We start from the raw sequence: 24,287 nt of genomic DNA on the forward strand, positions 1-24,287 counted from the left end.
TAGAGCAAAGGTAAACAATATGTTAATGGTGTGTTGAAAGGCAAAGCATTAGTACAGATAGGGTGTTAACGGACTGAAAATTGAACAGCTGCAAATACAAACGTGAAAAAAAACAGTGGGTAAGCAAACTGAACAAACTAAAATGAAATAAAATAGAATAAACACAAAAAAAAAAGAAAAAAGAAAAAAATAACTAAAAATAAAAGTAAAATGGGGGGCCCGTCATGCTCTGAAATTATTGAACTCAATATTCAGTCCAGCAGGCTGTAGTGTGCCTAATCGGTAAATGAGATGCTGTTCCTCGAGCTTGCGTTGATGTTCACTGGAACACTGCAGCAATCCCAGGACAGAGATGTGAGCATGAGAGCAGGGGGGAGTGTTGAAACGGCAAGCAACCGGAAGCTCGGGGTCCTGCTTGCAGACTGAGCAAGTTTTCCTGAAGATTTCATCACAAGATTTCTCCCCATCAATCATTTCACAACCCCACACTCCCACCATTGGTCGCCCAACAGGTCCATCCTTGCGACAGACCCCACCTTCCCAATTCTTTGGGCTGAATTTTCCTGGCTCTGTGGTGGTGGACTAGGAGACCGGGAAAATAGGAGGACCCCTGACACATTCCCACTGAACAGAGGTGGGAAAAAAAGGCCGCACCCACGGCCCAAACACTTCAGCCGGATGGGTTTCCGTTCCTCTCCAAGGGGCCTACAAGTTTGGCTGCTCTGAAATTTTCCTTTAAATTTTTGCCTCCAAGGGCACGTCCTTCTTAAGGCACCCTCGCGGTCCCCAACCTGCCTCAGCAGTACCCACCTCTCCCGGTGGGGCTGCCAAGGCTCTCAAGTTGTGGGCTGTCCAATTGGGCTGGCAGCATCGGGAGCCTACCTGCTGTCCTTAACAGGACAGCGAGCTCGGAGACAGCCAATGTTGCTCCGCCGGTCTTGCTGCTGGCAAGTGCAGGCTCGGGGCTCCCATTTGTGACCTCCTAATTGGCTGCCTCCGAGCCTCTGTGGGAAAATGCAACCCTTTGTTACTCAAACGAATAATTATTGACTCCCAGTCAAACAGACAATTTTCTAATCTCCTATATTTTTACAATTAATAAATGAAAGTGCTCAAAGAAAATGGAAAAGCATACAATTATTTTTTTAATGCCCCCTTCATTTTTCTCCTGGGTGTTGATTGCATCAGTGTCCCGGAGATTAACCTTCAATTCCTGGAGACTCAGCTAATTCTGGAGTGTTAGAACCCTAACTCCCATCCAAGCAAGCTTTGGATGGAGACCCAAGTACACATAGTGAAGTGTCTTTGCTGAGAGCCACAGCTAAAGGCAGCATTATGAAAGCATTAGGCTGTTTATGATTTCCATGCTTTCAAACACGTGAGGGGGAATTTTATGATAGCAGTGAGGGTCATGACATCGGGGGAAACTGATGCCAAGATCCTCGTGTCTCCTCTTTTCTAGAAGGCCTGCCAAATTTAGTGCCAGTTTGGCAAATTTGGTCTTCCATAGGATTTAGGACCCTTTAGGAAGTCCCCCCCTTGCAGAGCTGCTGGCCAATCAGAAGCCAGCAGGAGGTGGTGGCTCCTGGTCTAGCTGCAGCAACCAGACACAGAGGAGCGGCGTTGGAACCAGGTTTAAGGTAGATCAGGGCAAGAGAGGATCGCGGGGTAGAGGTTGTGGGGAAAGTGGAGAGGGGTATCGGCAGCAAGAACAGGAGGTAGCTCTCAGCGGGTCCCCACTTCCTAATGCTGGGTCCTTTGTTCAGGTACTAAGTGCTGGTGCTGGGAAGCAGCCCGCACAGTTTTTCATGCCATGCTTCCCCTGCGGCAGCAGGACCACTCACCACACAAGTAATTGCAGCGGCAGAGGGAAGAGGCCCTTAATTGGGGGTTAATGACCCCCAAGTTAAGGGCCTCAATTGGTGACAGAATGGGAAAGCCGTTCACAGGCCTTCCCACCCCAGACTAAATTTCGGCGGAGGCGGGATGGTGGCGAGATCCCCCCCTGCCACCATGCCACCTGATTTTATGCTCTGCCCACCTCCAAACCCGCTGCAGGGGAGAGCATAAAATTCCACCCACAGAAGTCCCAATTTTTTCACCTCGAACTGAGATCACCTCAGTCCCAGTTTTTATTTTTGTTTAAACTTTCTTGCATCTGAGATTGATAGATTTTTGCTAACCAAAGGTATTAAGGTACATGGGGCAAAGGCGGCTATGTGGAGTTAGGGCACAGATCAGCTATGATCTCATTGAATGGCAGAACAGGTTCGAGGGGCTAAATGGCCTCCTCCCATTCCTATGTATCTTCTTACCCAAGTTACCAATGCTATTGCATTTCCTACTGAGCTGATCATTCTACACTCTGCGCTGTCTGCTATGATCCAGTGTGGGTCTGTTTCTCTCACCTTCCCCAAAGTTATATTCCTACTGAGTCACCTCACACTAGTTAAGAGCAGAATCGACATGGCTTGTGATTGGATGGGATAAATTCAATCTTTATCTGCGGAAACAATATTTCAGTGATCGAGTGGTCAATCAATGGAACAGGAAATGTTTAGTATTGATTCATTGGATAGATCTCTTTCAGAAAATAACATTTTGGGATAAGCTCTAGCAGTAATTTTGGACATGATGAGTGATTAAATGTAGCGTGCCTGGGAGGAATGGGTGACTTTGGACCTATGGTTCCCAAAGGTCCCTCCTACAGAGGTTTTCATCATGTTATGCCTGGGTCTGTTGTACACTATTTAATAGAGATTGATTGCTGTGATTAGTCAACAGTGCCATTATAGTTGTATCATTGACCACCGGTACAGAGGCTGGTAAATTACATGGACCTTGGTCTTTTCTCATCTCGTAATTATTGTGTTCCTATATACTGATATTATTTTGCACATTCCACCATCTTAGCTCCAGATCCTTGATGGACTTAGTGCAGAGAAGTGGTCCCATAACAGAAACCTGTGGGACACCACTACCCACTCCCGACCACTCAGAGAAACTGCCCTTACCTACTACTCTCTCTTTCCTCCCTTCTAATCCAATTTTCCACCCTCCACCAATTCCATTCCCTGTAATTACTGTAATGTTACTGTTTGTTTCAGTATTGCTGTATGTAAGCTAAATTAAACTGTGATAAACCACACATCCCTGGGAGACAGTTATTTCCCAGTACAGTCAACAGTCTCAGGCAAATTCAGTTTAACACTGAATGACAGGATGACCTGTTAATCTCTTTTCTCAACAGATGTCCCTGATTCTCCAGAGAAAGTGTATTTGTCAGTAATTGGCAGTACATCCCTTCGAGTCACATTCCAGGAACCAGCAAGGAACAGCACTTTGATAATCACCCAATATAAAGGTAATTTGAAATAATTACTTTAGATGTGACTGCTGCAGCTTGTCCATTGTAGGGCTGCCAACTGCTTAATTAATGAGCAGGCTTTGCAGAAGTGTTTTTCTCTAATATCTCTAGCACCGGTTAACGCAGTGAGTAGCTAAATAATAGACCAGGAAGATGCCATAGTCCATACTGGGTTAGCTGATCTCAGCTGGGGTCTGGGGGGGGTGGGGTGGGGTGGGGGGGGGGGGGGGCGGTGTCATTTGCAGCCTTACAATTGGCTTCAGTGTCCTTGCTTAAGGGAGGGGAAAACTGACTAAAGTTGCAGCTTCTAATTGTTATCTAGTGATCCCATGTGTGTATGGGACACTGGGTGAGGACAAGATTGTGCTCAGTTGTGATCTCTCCCCCAGTGGCCAGAAAGCCTGCTCACAGTCCCTGTCTAGGGTCACACAATAAAATCACGACTTGGTCAAGGGACTGGAGGGCACCTACCACGTGTATAACTGTACCAGAAAAATAGTGTACCACCTTCAGAGGAGAAATTTGGAAAGAAGAAAATATTCAATTTGAAGGAAGCCCAGCAGCGCAAGCCAAACAGTTACTTTACTTCATGAATCCTGCCAGTGCTAGCTTTACCAAGAGCTGTTGGGTAGGTCAGGGGATGAGTCTTTTTATTCAGATGCTTCTAGCATCAGCACAAGCACCAGCAGCAATTATTAATGCTGCTACTACAGAAACTGCCATCCTGTTTGGGCAGCAGCCAACTGAACAGCTCAACCCATCCGTGGAGTTTAGCGATATGATTTCCTAATCACTGACCTGTGTGGACATTCTTTAGCTTCCTTCTCCTTTTCTTTACAAAAGAGAAAACTGAGAGGTTATACCTATCAGGAAAGACTGAACAGGCTAGTGTTCTTTTCTGTAGAGAAGAAAAGGCTGAGAAGTGACCTAATAGCGATCTTTAAAATTATGAAAGGGTTTGATGCATAGACTTTGAGATGTTTACACTTGAGGAGAGTCTAAAACTAGGGGCCATACATATAAGATAGTTACTAATAAATCCAATAGGGAATTTAGGAGAAACCTCTTTACTCAGAGAGTGGTTAGAATGTGGAACATGCTACCGCAGGGAGTAGTTGAGGCGAATAACAAAGATGTCTTTAAGGGAATTAGATAAGCACATGAGGGCGAAAGGAATAGAAGGTTATGGGAAGGGGCCGTACTGGACCTGGTATTGGGGAATGAGCCCAGTCAGGTGGTCGAAGTCTCAGTAGGGGAGCATTTCGGGAACAGTGACCATAATTCCGTAAGTTTTAAGGTACTTGTGGATAAGGATAAGAGTAGTCCTCGAGTGAACGTGCTAAATTGGGGGAAGGCTAATTATAACAATATTAGGCAGGAACTGAAGAATTTAGATTGGGGGCGGCTGTTTGAGGGTATATCAACATCTGACATGTGGGAGTCCTTCAAACGTCAGTTGATTAGAATCCAGGACCGGCATGTTCCTGTGAGGTAGAAGGATAAGTTTGGCAAGTTTCGGGAACCTTGGATAACGAGGGATATTGTGAGCCTAGTCAAAAAGAAAAAGGAAGCATGTGTAAGGGCTAGAAGGCTGGGAACTGACGAAGCCCTTGAGGAATATAAAGAAGGTAGGAAGGAGTCAGGAGAGCTAAAAGATGTCATGAAAAGTCATTGGCAAACAGGATTAAGGAGAATCCCAAGGCTTTTTATACGTATATAAAGAGCAAGAGGGTAACCAGGGAAAGGGTTGGCCCACTCAAGGACAGAGGAGGAAATCTATGTGTGGAGCCAGAGGAAATGGGCGAAGTACTAAATGAGTACTTTGCATCAGTATTCACCAAAGAGAAGGACTTGGTGGATGATGAGTCTAGGGAAGGGAGTGTAAATAGTCTGGGTCATGTCGTTATCAAAAAGGAGGAGGTGTTGGGCGTCTTGCAAAGTATTAAGGTAGATAGGTCCCCAGGGCCTGATGGGATCTACCCCAGAATACTGAGGGAGGCAAGGGAGGAAATTGCTGGGGCCTTGACAGAAATCTTTGTATCCTCATTGGCTACAGGTGAGGTCCCAGAGGACTAGAGAATAGCCAATGTTGTTCCTTTGTTTAAGAAGGGTAGCAAGGATAATCCAGGAAATTATAGGCTGGTGAGCCTTACATCAGTGCTAGGGAAATTATTAGAGAGGATTCTTCAGGACAGGATTTACTCCCATTTGGAAACAAACGAACTTATTAGCGAGAGGCAGCGTGGTTTTGTGAAGGGGAAGTCTTGTCTCACTAACTTGATTGAGTTTTTTGAGGAAGTGACGAAGATGATTGATGAAGGAAGGGCAGTGGATGTTGTCTACATGGACTTCAGTAAAGCCTTTGACAAGGTCCCTCATGGCAGACTGGTACAAAAGGTGAAGTCATATGGGATCAAAGGTGAGCTGGCAAGATGGATACAGAACTGGCTCGGTCATAGAAGACAGAGAGTAGCAGTGGAAGGGTGCTTTTCTGAATGGAGGGCTGTGACTAGTGGTGTTCCGCAGGGATCAGTGCTGGGACCTTTGCTCTTTGTAGTATATATAAATGATTTGGAGGAAAATGTAGCTGGTCTGATTCGTAAGTTTGCGGACGACACAAAGGTTGGTGAAGTTGCGGATAGTGATGAGGATTGTCAGAGGATGCAGCAGGATATAGATTGGTTGGAGACTTGGGCAGAGGAATGGCAGATAGAGTTTAATCCGGACAAATGTGAGTTAATGCATTTTGGAAGATCTAATGCAGGTGGGAAGTATACAGTAAATGGCAGAACCCTTAGGAGTATTGACAGGCAGAGAGATCTGGGTGTACAGGCCCACAGGTCACTGAAAGTGGCAACGCAGGTGGATAAGGTAGTCAAGAAGGCATACGGGCATGCTTGCCTTCATCGGTCTGGGCATAGAGTATAAAAATTGGCAAGTCATGCTGCAGCTGTACAGAACCTTAGTTAGGCCACACTTGGAATACTGCGTGCAATTCTGGTCGCCGCAGTACCAGAAGGATGTGGAGGCTTTGGAAAGGGTACAGAAGAGGTTTATCAGGATGTTGCCTGGTCTGGAGAGCATTAGCTATGAGGAGAGGTTGGATAAACTCAGATTGTTTTCACTGGAACGACGGAGGTGGAGGGGCAACATGATAGAGGTTTCCAAAGTTATGAGTGGCATGGACAGAGTGGATAGTCAGAAGCTATTTCCCAGGGTGGAAGAGTCAGTTACTAGGGTACATAGGTTTAAGGTGCAAGGAGCAAAGATTAGAGAGGATGTGCGAGGCAAGTTCTTTACACAGAGGGTGGTGAGTGCCTGGAACTTGCTGCTGGGGGAGGTGGTGGAAGCAGGTACGATAGCGACGTTTAAGAGGCATCTTGACAAATACATGAATAGGATGGGAATAGAGGGATACGGTCCCCGGAAGTGCAGAAGGTTTTAGTTTAGACAGGCATCAAGATTGGCGCAGGCTTGGAGAGCCGAATGGCCTGTTCCTGTGCTGTACTGTTCTTTGTTATGCTGATAGGGTTAAATGAAGTAGGATGGGAGGAGGTCAGTGTGGAACATTAACACCAGCACAGACCAGTTAGGCTAAATGGCCTGTTTCTACTGTGCATTCTATATAATTCTATGTAAGCCAATGGCTATTGCTCGGGTGCTGTTCAAAGGCAACAGGTTCTACAGTATCAAGAAACTACAGGGTGACTGAACTGCTTCTTCTTCAAAACAAAGAGAACAGGGAGCAAGTTTTCCTCCCTAAACCCAACCACAAAAGGCCAGTGGGGAGGCAGTAATTGAGGGAAAATATGGTGGTGAGTTGTCCCATTGAAACTGCGTCCCAAAAAGAGCCCTTCATAACTTTCGTCAGGAAGTGAGGCTTCACAACTCATCATATGTAAATGGCTATGAGTGGGCCGGGTTTGCTTGATGCTGCTATTTTCCTTGGTTTGCACCCATGCAATTAACATCATTGTAGACATAGCAACACAGAAATATAAGAATAGGGGTAAGAATAGAGGCCATTCAGCCTCTCGAGCCTGTTCCAATAGTCAATTAGATCATGACCGATCTGTAACTTAACTCCATCTAGCCACCTAGTCTATACAATCTGTCCTTATAATTTAACCCAAAAAATGCTGCTGGGAAGGCCAATGGCAGCAGTGGGGAGAGCAGAGCAAAGGCATTGATGTAAACCTGCAGTCTCAATGAGAGACTGTGATCTTGGGAGCATCTCAGGCATTTAATAGGGCTAAATTTAACAAGAGTACAAAAAACCCATTTGTAACATTTCAGGGCAAGGATTGGATTTCCCTATAGGAATATTCTTGTTCCTGAGCTATAAGAAAAAGGATTATGAGGACTGGAGGAGAGGTTAGAAATAAAAAGAGTGCTGCACCATAGAAGAACCCTGCACTCTACCTATCAGTATGCTTTCCACAGGTCTTATCAGTTCCACGAGGCTGTATTAAAAGGTTATGGTTCCCATGGGAGTCTATTGCAGGGGTTGCGGACTCTCAGCCCACTTATCAGTGGCTGTAAAAGTGATCAGAATCCTAAATTTATATGCCACCAAGTCATTCCAGGCAGCCTCAGGTGATCTGTTTAATCAGCTGTGCACCTCTGCATCGAGAATGGGATAAATACTCTCTTCAAGTAGGTATCTCAATATCCTGCTCTATAAACTCTGCCAAGCAATGATAACGAGCAATGAACTTTCAAAGAGCAGGAATCCCTGGCTGAAACTGTATTTTACTGAAGTTCCTGAATGAGAACCCTCTATATTTCATCAATTGCAGCTGCTCTGTGCTGCCCACCACATGATTTTGCTTTGTAGGTGCGTGCCAGAATTCACCAGAATGATACCAGGGGTTAGAAGGTTAAATTATGAGGACAGGTTGCATAAACTTACCTTATAGTTCCTTGAGTGCAATTGAGGGATGATCTGATGAGGGAGTTTAAAATGTTAAGAGGACTCGATAGGGTAGATACAGAGAACTATTCCCTCTGGTAGGGGAATCAAGAACAAGGGGACAACATTTTAAAATTAGAGCCAGGCCATTCAGGAAGTACTTGTTCATTCACAGGGTGGCAAAAATCTGGAATTCTCTCCCCCACAAGACTGTGGATGCTGGGAGCTTTCAAGACTGAGATTGATAGATTTCTGATAGGTAAAGGTATCAAGGGATATGGAGCTAAGGCGGGTAAATGGAGTTGAGGTACATGGTCAGCCATGATCTGATTGACCGGTGGAATAGGCTGGAGGGGCCGAATGGCCTATTTCCATTGTTCTTCCTCTTCTCTCAGTTGCTTCTTCTCACTCTTATTCTGTATGTCACCCTGTCAGATACCAATGGGTTATTTTGACTAAAGGGTGAAAGCAGGCACTAAATGGGTGCTGTGCTAGTGGGAAACTCTTGTTTGAAAGTCTGGATTTAGCATGTAATTCTTAGACTGATTGATAATTATCATGATTTAAACATGCCTGCAGATGCTCAAACGGACAACTGCAGGTTTAGCAATCAAGCTCTGATTAGATACAGTTTTCCTGGAGCAGTATATATGGCCTGCATTCACCCACTTCCACCGAAGTTTTGGAGTGCACTGGCTGGTATAGAAGCCAACATGGAAGGATATCTCATGGACCTAAAGAGAGGGTGCCCAGGTTTTCAGATGCAGCATTGGAGGTCCTGTGAAGGAGGTCCAGAGGAGGAGTGGTGGCTTGAGATAGGAATGAGTCCACCTCCCCCTCCTGTCCACACCTGTCACACCCCCGTCCCTCTCCCCTGCAGCGGCTGTTGCTGCTCTGCCTGTCCTCATGCCCTCCTCCCATTCGTCCTGCAGACCAGTGGGACCCTTAACTAGCTGCTAATAACCAAGCACTCCTTTTCTCCTGATGTCTCCTAAAAGGTGGAGTAGCATCAATCTCAATCTTTCAGTCTGATATTACTATCCTTGCCCTAAGGGAGTAGAGTATGGTACAGTGGAAAGGTGGGGATAGGGGTGTGTGCATGTGTGAGCGTATTTGTGTGAGCATATTTGTGTGGGTGTAAATATGTTCCTGTTTGTGGATGTGTGTTTGTGTGTATATGAGCATGGTTGTATGAGCATGTAGTGTATGAGCATGTAGTGTATGAGTGTGCGCTTGTGAGTGTGAGCACGTGTGAGAGATTGTGAGTATGCATGTATGTGCGTGCATGTGTATAAAGATAATTCCTCATCCTATACTTTGGGTGGCTGTGTACTTCGAATCGATATCTAAGCTATCTGGTTCAGTTTAGAAATATAAAATTCACCTTGCTAAAATATAGGACACCACAAGAATGAAGTAAGTCGAAGAACACTGCGGTGACAGGGGTGGTGACAGCAAGATAGTTTCCTAGATTGACAGTGTTCATGTGTCCATCTCTTTCAGTGGAGTGGAGTTACTCTGAAACCTTTGAATCCAGAGTAGGATTTGCTATTGTTGAGGATCTGAAGACACTGCAGTTCGCAATCGAAGACTTGAACACGGTTAGTGGCAGCAGCATACACTCTTGCCTTGTGTTTGGTCTTTTACCATTTACTTATAGCAAAGTTGATAATGAAACTGTAAATTCAGGTTCATATCCCATACTACCTGAAGGATATCCATTGATGGAAACTTTCACCTCACAGTAAGCGAGATCTGGTTGGCTAGCTTTTATTCCCGTTCACATCACCATAATGAACAACTGGAGCTTCATGTTTGTTTGTTCTACAACCTTGGAACCTAAAACTCATTGTTTGTGTATATATTTAAAAATCTACTCACAAATTCAGTGTTACATCACTCGTGGTCAGAGGATATGTTGGACGATGATATCTGAAGTGTGAGAGTTGAGTGTGGCACTTTGAAGAAATGTGTGCAATATCCATGATTTTTAATATGAATAGATGTGTAAACATATGCAAGTTTTCCCGATGGTTCAGTTTTAGTTTTACTGAGTTTATTTAAGTCACTGCCAATATTATAAAAAAAAGACAGCAGACAAGATAAGTCAAACAACAATCAAAAGACACTCGAGCACTCTCCTTTTCATCTTAACATTTTACCAACAAGTGCACAAAAGTACGCACGCTCATGCTATGTGAATGTAAATATTGAGATAACATGCCCAACAATAGTGACTATTATTTATTTTTATTTGGAGATTAAAAATGCAATTAACCACATCTGGATTCCCTTTAAGTCACATGTGGCTGTAGGGGCTTGGCCAGCACTGGGCTGGAATGAGGGGACATGGATATAAGATTAAATGTGAGAAATTTAGGACATAGGAGGAATATTTTTATGCAGAGGGTTCTGAAAATGTGGAATGCATGACCAGAGTCAGTGATTGAAGTAGAGACCAGGTCAACATTATAGAGTAGGGATGATAGATGGTTGAAAGAAGGATAAAGGAATATGTGAACATAATTGGCACATGGGATTAGACAACTGCTTGTGTGGAGCATAAACCCCAGCATGGATATGATTAGATTAGATTAGATTAGAGATACAGCACTGAAACAGGCCCTTCGGCCCACCGAGTCTGTGCCGAACATCAACCACCCATTTATACTAATCCTACACTAATCCCATATTCCTACCAAACATCCCCACCTGTCCCTATATTTCCCTACCACCTACCTATACTAGTGACAATTTATAATGGCCAATTTACCTATCAACCTGCAAGTCTTTTGGCTTGTGGGAGGAAACCGGAGCACCCGGAGAAAACCCACGCAGACACAGGGAGAACTTGCAAACTCCACACAGGCAGTACCCGGAATCGAACCCAGGTCCCTGGAGCTGTGAGGCTGCGGTGCTAACCACTGCGCCACTGTGCCGCCCAGGTTGGGCCAAAAGACCTGTTTCCATGTTGTAATCTCCATGTAACATGTAATCTTACTGATAATAGCAGACCACTTATTTCAGACCTCATCACAGCCTTGGTCCAAACATGGACAAAAGAGCTGAATTCCAGAGGTGAGATTAGATTGACTGCCCTTAACATCAAGGCAGCATTTGACTGAGTGTGGCATCAAGGAGCCCTAGTGAAATTGAAATCAATGGGAATCAGGGGGAAAGCTCTGAACTGGCTGGAATCATACCTAGCTCAAAGGAAGATGGTTGTGGTTGTTGGAGATCAATCATCTCAGCCCCAAGACATTTTTTAGGAGTTACTCAGGGCTGTGTCCTAGGCCTATCCTTCTTCAGCTGCTTCATCAAAGATCTTCGCTGCATCATAAGGCCAGAAGTTGGGAGATTCGCTGGTGATTGAACAGTGTTCAGTCCCATTCATAGCTCCTCAGTCCGTGCCCGCATGCAGCAAGATCTGGACAACATTCAAGTTTGGGCTGATAAGTGGCAAGTAACATTTGTGCCATACAAGTGCAAGGCAATGACCATCTCCAACAAGAGAGAATCTAACCATTTCCCCTTGACATTCAATGGCATTACCATCGCTGAATCCCCCACTATCAACATCCTGGGGTCACCATTGACCAGAAATGTAACTGGACCAGCCACATACTGGGCTGGATTTTATTCTCCTGCCACCGGGAGCGGCATCGGGTGAAAGAAATGGCGTCTTGCAAGTGCAGGCCCGGCGCTGCCATGCCGCCATTCAGGATAATACTCCAGTCGGGCCACCCTCCCCAATCACATGGTGGGGGCGGGCTCTCTGATGCCTGCAACGCGTCATCTGCCTCTGTGTAGGCGTTGGTGCCATTTTTAAAAGGCAGCCAGACATGCAGCTAAATTTTAATATTTAAAGCCATACCCCCCCCTCACCCCCCTCCAGTACAACGCAAAAAAAATCACTCCTTCCCCTCCCCAATAACACTTACATATGAAGATCGGGCCCGGCACTCCCAGTGTCGCGGTCCATGGCAGGCCGCCGCCGGAACAATCTTCTGGCCCCCCTGCCACAGTTCCCGACGTCGGGACCTCAACAAAGTTCAGCCCACTGTGGCTACAAGCGTAGATTAGAGACTGGGAATTCTGTGGCGAATTACTCATTTTCTGACTCCCCAAAGCCTGACCATCATCTACAAGGTACAAATCAGCCGTGCAGCAGAATATTCTCCACTTGCCTGAATTAGTGCAGCTCCAACAACACTCAAGAAGCTCAACAAAGGACAAAGCAGCCCACTTGATTGACACCTTAAACATTCACTCCCTCCACCACCAATGCACAGTGGCAGCAGTGTGTACCATCTACAAGATGCACTGCAGCAACTCACCAAGGATCCTTCAAGAGCACCTTCCAAACCTGCGACCTCTACCACCTATAAGGACAAGGGCAACAAATGCATGGGAACACCACCAACCTGACTTGGAAAAATATCACCGTTCATTCACTGTCACTGAGTCAAAAACCTGGAACTCCCTCCCTAACAGCACTGTGGGTGTACCTACACCAGATGGACTGCAGCGGTTCAAGAAGACAGCCCACCACCACCTTCTTAAGGGCAATTAGGGATGGGCAATAAATGCTGGCCTAGCCAGCGATGCCCACATCACATAATGAATTAAAAAAAAGCCTAGGTTAATGAATGAAGAGTTACCATTGTGTTAAGGTGCCACCTGTCAAGCCATGAACTTGAGTTAACGCCATGGACATAAAGTGGTAAAAACAAATCAGCTGTGGCACTTAGTTTGTATCGGACACGCAGTTTGGTTTTGTTGATTTTGTGGCGGCAGCATATCTATGAATCTCGGTGACATTGATCAAATTCGCAAGCTTTCCTGGTGTGTTTTATCTGACACATTGTTTTTCAAACACTCACATACATTCGTTATACGCAGAGCTGTCAGTGACTCATAGGAATTGCAAGGCTGTAGCTGCATCTGGAAGTCCAGACAATGTGATCCAAAGATATAATGGCTATCAGAGCCTGGAGATAAGATTATAGCCTTGAGATATCCCTGTTGTGTTGGGGTTTTTAGTGTGAGCTTCATCTGGACAGTTTTGGTGGGAGATTTCTAGTTAATAATGGGGGGCTATACTTGATCTTCAGTGCCTTTGCATCCAAATGGGGAAAATAACACAGTGTTGCTGCTCCTGACTACAGAAGTAAGGCCTAAGGGCAGAAAAAACCCTGAAGTGTACAATGAAAGGCCTTCAGGAGAGAACAAAGGATAGCAGAAAATGGACATAAAAAGCTTATATTACAGCACTCATCTGGAGCTGAAGCCACTGCCTTGTAATTACCCCATTCTTTGTCACAGTACATACTTGTAAAGGTCACAGAAGTGATTTTATTTAATTTGGGAATGGTTTTGGCTTGGTGTGGGGAGGGAAGGCTGATCACAGCAGAGAGGAGAAACTGCAAATGGCAGAAGGCAAGGCCAAAAACCTCCTTGAGGTTTCTGAGGGTTGGGTGGGGCTGGTAGGGGAGCACTCCTGCTGTTCCTGGCTTACCAGGAGTGCTTTGAAAAGCAGTCACCTTCTGGAGCTGGCATTTCACTGCCAGATTTCCTGAGTCTTGGAAAACCCGGCCAGCAATGAGAATTGCTGTCCTCTCCAAGACAGGACACTTGCGCACCGTGCAGCCCCTCACTGTAAAAATGGTGGGTTGCAGATGTGTTCCTTGTCTAAAATTTTTGATTTCCCCCACCACCCCCCCCAGCCCAACACTCTCCTGCTCATCATGGGGAAGGTTATTATCAAGGCCTTTATCTCCCCTCCTGATCTTTGCGATCAGAGAGCAGGAGAAACATCTTTACTCAGTGAGCTGTGTGGTTAACAGCTGAGGCAGAAACAATTCAGGATGAGATTGGATTGATGGGAGAAGGAGAAAGGAGATGAAGGGATACAGGAACAGGATGAGTGAACGTGAGTCACATGGGGTGGGGGTGTTAAGCACTGACAGACTGATTGGCCCAAATGGCCTGTTTGGATGTTGTAACTTCTGTGCATTTCTGTGGGATTTGCCCTTTTACCTAGGATTTCTGATAAAGTCTAATCTCTGCTTTGTTGATGTTTGTCTCCCTTTCTCACGCTTTTTGTCAATCCATCAGGCTGTTATGCCAGAGAGCTGCGGATGCTCAGTCCTTGAGTATATTCAAGACTGAGATCGACAGAATTTTGGGCACTAAGACCATCAATGGATATGGGGATAGGATGAGAAAGTGTTGAGATGGAAGATCAGCCATGATTTTATTAAATGGTGGAGCAGGCTCGAGGGACCGTATGGTCTATTCCTGTTGCTATATCTTACATTCGTATAAGTAGTTGAAGGCCTATACTTCAAATTTAAGAAAACTCAAGAATAAGCAAAGGCCATTCAGCCTACAGAAGTAAATTTGTCCAGTATTGCTAATCAGACAGCCTTGCACCTAGCACCTTAGACTTTACCTCGTAAAGACATTAGAGTTGAACATCTGTAGCCCTTCTGAGAGAAGAGCCAAACATTGAAATGGGATCCTGGCCTAATGTCAGAGATCCTTTTTGGCCTCCACCTGGCCCAGACAAAGCCCTGGCACAAGAATGGATGGGCCTGGGGTTCAGGAACTCCCAAAACCTGCACTGGAAAACGCCAGTAAGTATTGGTGGTGGGTACACCCAAAAGAATGAGGGGTGACAGCCTCGGGCCTGGTTGTGCTGTGGCCCCACTTCGGAGTTCAGGCTGTGGTCATGTAGATGTTAAACTGGAGGAATTATTAAAATATTGTTGGTGTGGATGATCCAATACATCCTCCAAAATATAGCAGCCAACATATACTGGGATTCCAGGTCTCCCCAGTCTGGCAGGTGAGTGAGATACAACAACAACAATTTGCATTTATAATGCACCTTTAATGTGGTGAAATGCGCCAAGGCACTTAACAGGAGCAATTAGCAAACAAAATTTGACACCAGACCAGATAAGGAGATATTAGGACAGGTGACCAAAAGCTTGGTCAAAGAGGAGGGTCTTGAAGGAGGAGAGTGATATAGATAGGCAAAGAAGTTTCTGGAGGGAATTCCAAAGCTTAGGGTCCAGGCAGCTGAAGGCATGGCTGAAAGCGATGAAAATCAGGGATGCACAAGAGGCTAGAATTGGGGGAGTGCAGATATCTGAGGGTTGTAGAGCTGAAGGAGGTTACAAGGATAAGGAGGGATATGAAAACAAAGATGTGAATATCAAACTTGAAGCATTGCAGTATTGGGAGCCCAATTAGATACCTACTATTTAAATTAAGGGACGTCTCCTGACCTCATGAACTTTGAGGGAGTCAGTGTGACGGTCACGGGTGGGCGAATCCAAACACTTCGGCAGGATCTGCCCTTCCCCTTCCCCTTCCCCACCCTTTTTTCTGCTTTAAAATACTTCTCACTAATTTAAACTCATCTCCCATGGTCCTATTGGCTTGATTTACCCTGAAGCAACATTTGAGTTTATATTATCCATACCAGTGGCTACTTTCTGCAGTCATAAGAAAGGCCTTTCAGCCTAAGACTCATCTTTCCAGTAACTTATGTACTCCCAATGTTTTGGTCTCATTCTAGTTCTGAAAGGTACTCTGATCATTTTTATTTCTCTTTTTCCATTTTGTTCAAATTACCATGAACCATTTCAGGAAGGAGAGGGGACACTGGCTGTGCTATTCTGTAACTGACCTCTAGGTCGAGCGCTAGAACAGCCTGAAATAACTCACCTGATTTTCCTCTCTCCTGTGGAGAAACATGAGCCCCTCTGCTCAAGAGGTTAAGATATCTCATTTAATAGTTTTTCCCACCCTGCTCCAATTTTCCTCCCCCCTCCAGTTTTCCTCCTCCCAACTTGTCTAACTTTGCTTCCAAACCCATCACCTACCACCAGCCACCCCACCCCCCCCCCTCACCCCCACACTTCCCAGCAATACTCTTTAAATATCAATGGGAATCTGGAACCTTGACAGGTTATCTTTTCCCTCCCACCCCCATGGACACTGAATTAGTGCCCAAATTGCAGCCCCAGCTTAAATCATTGCATAAATACTGAATGGAAGTCGCATAACTTTTACTCTGTTGTCTCTTGTCCTCAGGGAGCTCTCTACCATGTGCGTGTTTCAGCTTACAACGTGAAAGGTTGGGGGCCACCAAAGGTATCAACTCCTCCCTATGCTGCTCCATCCAGTAAGTGATTGCAATTATTGTTGATTAACCTCAGAAAGAAAGTTTGCATTTACATGGCACCTTTTACGACCTCAGGATGTTCCAAAGCACTTTACAGCCAATGAAGTACAGTCACTGTTGTAATGTAGGAAATGCGGCAGCCAATTTGCATACAGCCGAGCTCCCACAAATAGCAATGTGATAATGGGCAGAAAATCTGTTTTGGGTGTTGATTGAAGGACCAGGGTCGGCCAGGGCATGAGGGATTTGGAGTGTCTCTTGACAAAGCAACCAAGCACCAAAGTCATCACTGCGGTCCAAACTGTGCACATGTGAGGAACTCATTCATCCTCGTGCACTGAATGTGGTGATCGCAGGAGGGAGCGGGGAACAGAAATGGCGATCATGAGCTGTGGAGCCAGTCTTATCTTCACCCAACATCCATATAATTGTACTTTCCAGTTAGGGATAGTGATCTGGAGTGGGAAACAGGTGTTTCAGCTTAAGACCCCAGCTTGGCCACCTTGGAGGCTCTTTAATGCCCAAAAGAGTCGCCAAAAATCACCCCCTGTAAGTCCATAACACAAAACACCATTAGAGTTCAACAGTAATTGTCAGTCTGCTGCAGTTCACATGGGTGTCTTGTATAGGAAATAGGTTGCTGAGGCAGAGGAGTTTTACTCTGCTTCTACCCATACTATCCCCGATGTTGAAGTGCTTGATGCTGACACTAGTGCTAAAAGGCACAACATTTTCTATTTTGACTTCTGATAAGAAGCAGAAAAAAATCCATTGATTTAAAAAAGCATAAGGAAAAAGGATGTAATTTTGACTCTGGGTGATCGTATAGAACCTGTGATTTCGAATCAGCCGCCTGTTATACATCAGTCAATGGAGATGAAAATCGGGAGAGTTGTGTAGTGGACAATGGATTCCCCATTCCCCTGATTTACACTATTGTCCAAAGTCAATATTGCCCCCAAAGTATCTATTCTAAAAACTGAGAAGAATTTTTGCTACTTAGGAGAATTATGGATGTTTAAAAATGGTCTCTGTCCTCTGACCCTCACGCAGGTTGGAAGGAGTGCACTGAAATTAAGCTGAGGCAGAAGGACCAAGGCCGAGCAGTGCAGCAGCTTCTGGAGCAAGCCAAGGCTCCACGGCATCGGAACTTCTTCTTGGGTCAGTGCATACGAGAATCTAAACTTCATTCATATTCATGGTCTAACCCCCTTGCATAACATCAGTGATAACCTGATGTAAGGAGGCTGAATGGATGTTATATTGGTACATAGTAAAACATTTACACAACAGCAGCTATGTACAGTTGGATTCACTGGACAGTTAGTTCCTGCAGAAAATGATATTTTTCCCTCCTGGGAGTTTATTTGGTAAGAATACTGAACCACGTGGCACTGATTAGGAAAATCCCAGGTTTGACCTCCGGCCTACGCCAGGCCAGAAATTGGAATGCTACCACTGGTCCCCTGTGAGAAGCAATGTCAGGTGAGGACATAATCGAGTTGATCAATGCTGGCCCACACAGTTGATTGGCCTATGGACACCTGTACCTGTCGATGAAAAATGGCGCTAGAATGATGTTCCACAAGCGAATCAACGCTCATGAAACTGTTCTCTGTCTGAGACAAAATCTTACCGAAGAGGAAGGAAGAAAATTAATAGAGGGCTCTGTATTTACAAGGATAACTGAGCGGTTGTAATTATCTGGAAAGATTGAACTGGCTGGGACTCTTTTCTCTAGAAAAGAGCACTCTGAAGGATGGCCTAACAGAGGTCTTTAAAATTATGTTTGATAGGGTAGACATAGAGAAGGTGTTTCCACTTGAGGTGGAGAAGTCCAAAACTAGTGGCTATAAATACAAAATAGGCACTAATAAAACCAATAGGGAATTCAGGAGAAATTTTTTGCCCAGAGAATAGTTAAAATATGAAAATTGCTGCCACAAGGAGTAGTTGAGGCAAATAGCATAAATCCATGTAAGAGGAAGCAAGATAAGTACATGAGGGAGAAAGAAATAGAAGGATATGTTGATAGGGTGAGTTAGAGTCGGGTGGGAGGAGGCTCATGTAGAGCATAAACATCAGCACAGACCAGCTGGGGAGAATGGCCCATTTCTGTGCTTTACTTTCTAGGTAATTGGTGGTGGGAAGTAGGGGAAGAAAACAAAATTAACTCTTTTAAAGTGTCATGCTAGGCCCCCACCTGCCAAGAATGAGGCTCATCAATTTTGTCATGAACATTGATTTTAAACTGTTACTGGAGTGAAGAAAGGACTTGTTAAACAGATCAGCCGTGGCTGGAAAAGACATTTACATTTTAACAGACAGTGTTTGGAAGGACAAAGCAGCCATTCCCTGACATTCAACCCACAATAGACTTTTGATCACCAGACATTGAAGGTGGGGAAGCTCGCATTCCAGGTTGACTGCTAAGATGGAGGAATACACAAACAGACGTGGCCAAACTACTTTAGTCACTTGACGAACCTGCTGGGCAACCTGAGTTTTTTGAATTTGCACAAACAGTTTGGGCAGAAAGTCTGTTTGCTCCTGGACTGAGAAGATCTCTCCTGTTTGCTCCCATCTCTCTCTCACAAGCCTCTGAATCCACTGAAGACACAATGAACCCCAAGAGAGAACAGTTTCCTACAGCGAACAAGATTTAAGAAGAATACTGGGCCCCAGTGAAAAGCAAGATCTACCTACAATCAAGGACTCTACAGTCAGCTCGAAGAACCGTAACAACAACTCTTCAGATATTGCCTCAAACTTTTCCACTTTATTTCTTTCTTCTGCTCTTTTCTGTCTCTATTTGCATGTGTGTATGGCGTATGCATGCTAGCGTGGGGCGCAGCGTGTATCCGTAGGCGTTAACCGAGTTAGAGTTTAAGTTCAATAAATTTCAACTTTTCTTCTTTAAACCTATGAAAACCTGCTTGTGCTGGTTTCTTTGCCTTATAATTGGAAAGTGGTGAACAAGGATTCACCAAGGGGGAGCTAAAAACAGTGTGTTTAAAATTAAACCCTGTTACGGTAAGACCAGGAAAGGGAACCCCTAGACCTCTTTCTCACCTGGTCATAACAAAAGAAAGATTATTCCCTGTTCCGACACCCCCTACATTCCCAGCATAGCGATCATCATTCATGTGTGAGTGAGATTAGACCAGACGGCTGATTGCTTCTGTGCTCTAATGTCCTATGATTCTCTGATATCTGTCGACAGTAATCCCTACATCCTCCAGACCTGTTCCCAATCAGATATTCTTCCAGCTCTTTCTTGAAATATTTGACCAAGTTGTACGAGTACTGACAAGGAATCCCAGGCTAAACTGTCACGTGGTCTTTTCCAGAAACATGCACGGTTCACACACCTAGTAAGAAGCTCTCGGTCTCTCGCAGCCTCAAGTACCTCTTCCAAAACACAAGCAAGTTTGTCAAGACCCTGCAGAGGTGAGTGTGGTTGCTACCCTCATCTGCAGCACAGCTGATGCACTGTTCTCAAGGGTTTCCATCAGGGGAATGATAGAGAAACAGGGTGAGGAATTGGATGAATGGAATAAGGAGTTGGGGGATGTGGGTTGAGAAACTGGGTGTTGGGTGGGGGGTGGAGTGGAGCAGCAGCTTGAGGCTTCAAGTGAGTGCGTGCAGTGAGACAGGGCTTTCAGTTACTAACTGCAGTCAATTCTAAAAATAAGGCAACAAATAAGAAATAAAACAAGAGCATTTTCTTCTAACGTATCACTAATTTCATTCTGTGGGTTTTGCTCTCAGTGTGAACTGGATGGAGATTCACCTGAGCATATTTCACAAGGAGACCCGTATAACCAACAGAGAGAGAGGGATTTTCATCCTATCTCTCTGGAATGGATTGAGAGCCAGTCCCAAAGATAAATGAAGCAATTTTTAACCGTAACTGACAGCATCAGGTGCCATGTTGGTTTTACCCACCTGAATGGAGAGTAATATTATTGAGTGGGATGTTAAACTCGAGTTCCCCCTGATCCCATGGGTTTCCTGCCTGATGAGTGACATTAAAATGACCCCTAAGTGCTCAGTCATTGAGTATGTTCTAGATGGAGGTCAGTAGATTTTTGGACACTATCGAGGGATGTGGGAATTGGGCAGGAAAGTGCATTTGAGGTAGAAGATCAGCCATGATCATATTGAATGGTGGAGTAGGCTCGAGGGGCTGAATGGTTGATTCCAGCTCCTATTTCTTATGTTCTTGTGATAACTGCGGGTGAAATTGGATAGCGTGGGCCTGCTGATGTGAACTGGCTGAAGGGATCGATTGCTGTGCTGGAACAGGTAGGCCCAAGGTACACCTGATATTGGGCTTCTTTTAAAATAGACTGACAATCTACAGATGCCTGCTGCAGGACCCCTGGCAATTGGCCAGTGAAGAGGATGCAAATTTCAGGTAGCATACAGCATCCCTCAGTGAGTGGTGGTGGGGGAGATCGAAAGGCAAGGGAAGATTGAGAGAGCGAGAGGGTGAGACAATTTGGGGAGGGCAATCAGGAGAATTGGAATGCTGGAGAAAGATGGGGCGATCAAGGGAGTGAGAAATCGAGGGAGAGGGGCGAATGAGGGAGGGAGCAATCGGGTGCGAGGGGGCGATCGGGGGAGCCAGGGTTGGGGGGCAGGGGAATGCTGTGAAGTTGGGAAGAGCACTCCTGCATTTCTGCTCCTCCTAGCTCCACATTCAGGTAAGTATTACATTTTTGCTAGGGCTCTCAGTCCCTTTGTGGCTGTTCAGCACAACCCAGTTTCCGGAAAGTGGGCCTGCAAAGGGCTTCAATTTTGAGTCCTGGAATGCATGTGCATATGCCTCCTGCCATATTAATGTTTAGATAGCTATTTTATGCCTGTAGGAGGTGAGTGGTGGCAATAACTATCTAGGTCACGCTGTCAATGGAGGATCAATTTTTTTAAATCTCAGGTCAACAGCCCACCTAAGTTTACTCTCGGAAGTTGTCTGGCTCTGATCTGGTGTTACGAGCTGGCAAAGCCCAGGTTTTTTTTAAACTCCTTTCCTTTATTTGTTCAGGGGTGTGTACATAGCTGCCATTTTCTTCTACAAGGAAAATATTCTGGTCACGAGCGAGGATCAACTCCCGATTGTTGAGATTGACAGCTCTTGCTCTGGCTCTGACACGCAGGAATTCCTCTGGTTCTCTAAGGTATGAAGCTGCTCTGTCACTTACTGAGGACAAAAGACAAGGCCAGACCCCTCCATCAGTGTATCAATGTGTTAGGATGCTATAGGACACTAGAGCAATTCTGGGCAATTTTGCGTGGCTCAGGCAATTGGTTACCTGAGGCCGTGACTTCCGCCCCCATGAGGCAGAATGAGCTGCCTCCAAGAGCTGCCGGCCAATCAGAGGGCCGGCAGCTCTTCAATCCTCGTAGCACCACCAGGAGCGGAGGTTTGTGATCCAGCCATTGATGAAGGCCCAGAGTTCAGGTAAGTGGGGCAGGCTTGCCGGGGCCTTGTGGGGTGGGGGTGGGGGGGGGGGGGTGGGGTGGTCCGTCCATGGGGCACAGGGCACATGAACAGGACCCCCTCCCCCCCCCCCCCCCCCTCCACTCCAAGCCTGGCAGCCTCACAACATGGCATGGGCATCCCCCCACTGCTAGTAAAATACCAGTGGCGGTGGGAAGAGGCCCTTAAATGGCCATTAATTATCCGCTGAAGGGCCTCATTTGGCCGAAGGGTGGGCAGGCCGCCCGACACCTACCCCACCACTGGTAAAATACCCCAGTTAGCCCCCTACTATTGCTCCCAATTGTACACCTCCCTTCCCTCCTCACCTGCCAGCCTGCTCCCAGGGGGGCATAAAGTTCCAGCCCATATGTTTTGAGATAAACCATAGGAAGGGATCGATCATGCTAATAGGGGTTTACTATAGTCCATCTAATAGTAGAAGAGGAGTGGAGAAACAAATATGTAGGCAAATCTATGAAATTAGTAAAAGACAAAGGATAATAATCGTGGGAGATTCCAAATGCCCCCAGATACACTGGCAAGAAAACATAGTGAAAGGGGAAAAAGGAATGGAGTATTTATAGTGTGTACAGGACTCCTTTCTTACCCAGTATGCACAAAGCCCAACAAGGAAGGAATCACTGCTGGATCTAGTAATAGGAAATGAACCAGAGCAGATAAGAAAAGTAGGCATAATGGAGCATCTAGGCATTAGAGATCACAATATAATAAGGTTTAAGATAATGATTGCGAAAGACATAAGCAAGATAAAGACCAAAGTAATGGATCGGAAAGAAACAAATTTTGATGGGATGAGGATGGAACTAGGGAAGATAAACTGGAAAAAATATCGACAAAGAGATAGAACAGCAGTGGGAAATATTTTTTTAAAAGGTGATTGATAGCGTTCAGGAGAAATATATTTCACTAAAAGAATGAGAACAAACTAGCTAATGATGAAACACTAAGGATGAATAAAGAAATATGGGTAAAATTGAAACTAAAGAAAAAAGGCATTCACTAAGTACAACAATGAAGGAGAGGGTGATAAAAGGGAATACAAAGAGGTTCAGAACAAAGTCAAAAAACAATTAGGAAGGCAAAGAAAAACTACAAAATGAAATGATCAAAGAAAATAAAAACAAATGGTAAAATATTTTATAGACATGGAAACTCAGGATAGGGATCGGGTCATTAAGGTCACAATCAACTCACAGGTAATGACAGTGAAATGGCAGAAACATTGAATAGTTATTTTGCCTCGGTATTTACCAGGGAGACAAACATGGAGGACATAACTTTAGAAGGAGAGAGCAAAAAGGATATAAAGAGATTTAGGGTAGATGGGGGAGATAATTGATAAACTAGTCAAATTAAGGAGGATAAAAGCCCTGGTCCAGATGGATTGCATCCATGCATATTAAAAGAAGTTAGGGAAGAAATAGCAGAGGATCTATTAAACACATATAAAAATACATTAGAAATGTGAATAGTGCCAGCAGACTGGCAGTCAGCTAATGCGATTCCTATATTCAACAAGAACTTGCTTTTATATAGTGCCTTTAACATATATATGGAGTATATGGGGTCGGAAGCTCAGCTTAGGGTCAAATTGGACACAGAGCTTGAGAGCAATCTGGTTCAGCCCAGGCAGTAGCCATGGAGGAGAATGGAGTGAGTGGCAAGGGCACAGAGATGTGGCGGGGACCGAAGGCAATGGCTTTGTTCTTCTCAATATTTAATTGTAAGATTTGTGATGTGACCTCTCTCCAGCTCTCCTGTATGTGGAAGGACATCCAGTGGCTGCAGAAGGGAATGAATTCCGCACTGTCCTCATCCTCCTCAGTGCTACAGACCAGGCAGAAGATGTTATTAGCAGTGACCCAGCTGCAGGTATGAACATCACCTCAGCACCAGGATCTCATCAGAAAAATATGTTTTGGTTGTTAATTTTTCTGACTATTACATTTATACATCTTAACTTCAAATATATTTTTTTACAACATCAGTTGTTCATGGACTCTTAGAATCCATAATTTGAGATAAAATTATGCAGCAAGTGGTTAGGATCTGTAATGCACTACCTGAGAGTGTGGTAGAGGCAGATACAATCGGGGCTTTCCAAAGGGAATTGGATAAGCACCTGAAGAGAGAAAATTTGCAGGGCTATGGGGAAAGGGCAGGGGAGTGGCACTAGCTGAGTTTCCCTTGCAGAGAACCAGCACAGACAAAATGGGCTGAATAACCCCCTTCTGTGCAGTGATTCTAATTAATGAGCATTTAGAAATGTACAGGTTAATCAACTTCAGCAAGAAAATACTTG

General features: G+C 45.0%; 1 protein-coding gene across 1 annotated transcript in view; it reads left to right on the forward strand.

Moving 5' to 3' along the window:
* The window catches only part of LOC137353290 (ankyrin repeat and fibronectin type-III domain-containing protein 1-like), a 125,268-nt gene that overhangs the window by 70,976 nt on the left and 30,005 nt on the right, over window positions 1–24,287 (forward strand). The window contains exons 6-12 of the mRNA XM_068019402.1: window positions 3,251–3,364; window positions 9,783–9,880; window positions 16,386–16,476; window positions 17,530–17,637; window positions 19,827–19,926; window positions 21,527–21,659; window positions 23,738–23,857. Of these exons, the coding sequence (XP_067875503.1) occupies window positions 3,251–3,364; window positions 9,783–9,880; window positions 16,386–16,476; window positions 17,530–17,637; window positions 19,827–19,926; window positions 21,527–21,659; window positions 23,738–23,857 (764 nt within the window). The remainder of the gene's footprint in view (window positions 1–3,250; window positions 3,365–9,782; window positions 9,881–16,385; window positions 16,477–17,529; window positions 17,638–19,826; window positions 19,927–21,526; window positions 21,660–23,737; window positions 23,858–24,287) is intronic.

The sequence above is a fragment of the Heterodontus francisci genome, chromosome 41, assembly GCF_036365525.1.
Source record: "Heterodontus francisci isolate sHetFra1 chromosome 41, sHetFra1.hap1, whole genome shotgun sequence".
Taxonomy (NCBI): Eukaryota; Metazoa; Chordata; class Chondrichthyes; order Heterodontiformes; family Heterodontidae; genus Heterodontus; species Heterodontus francisci.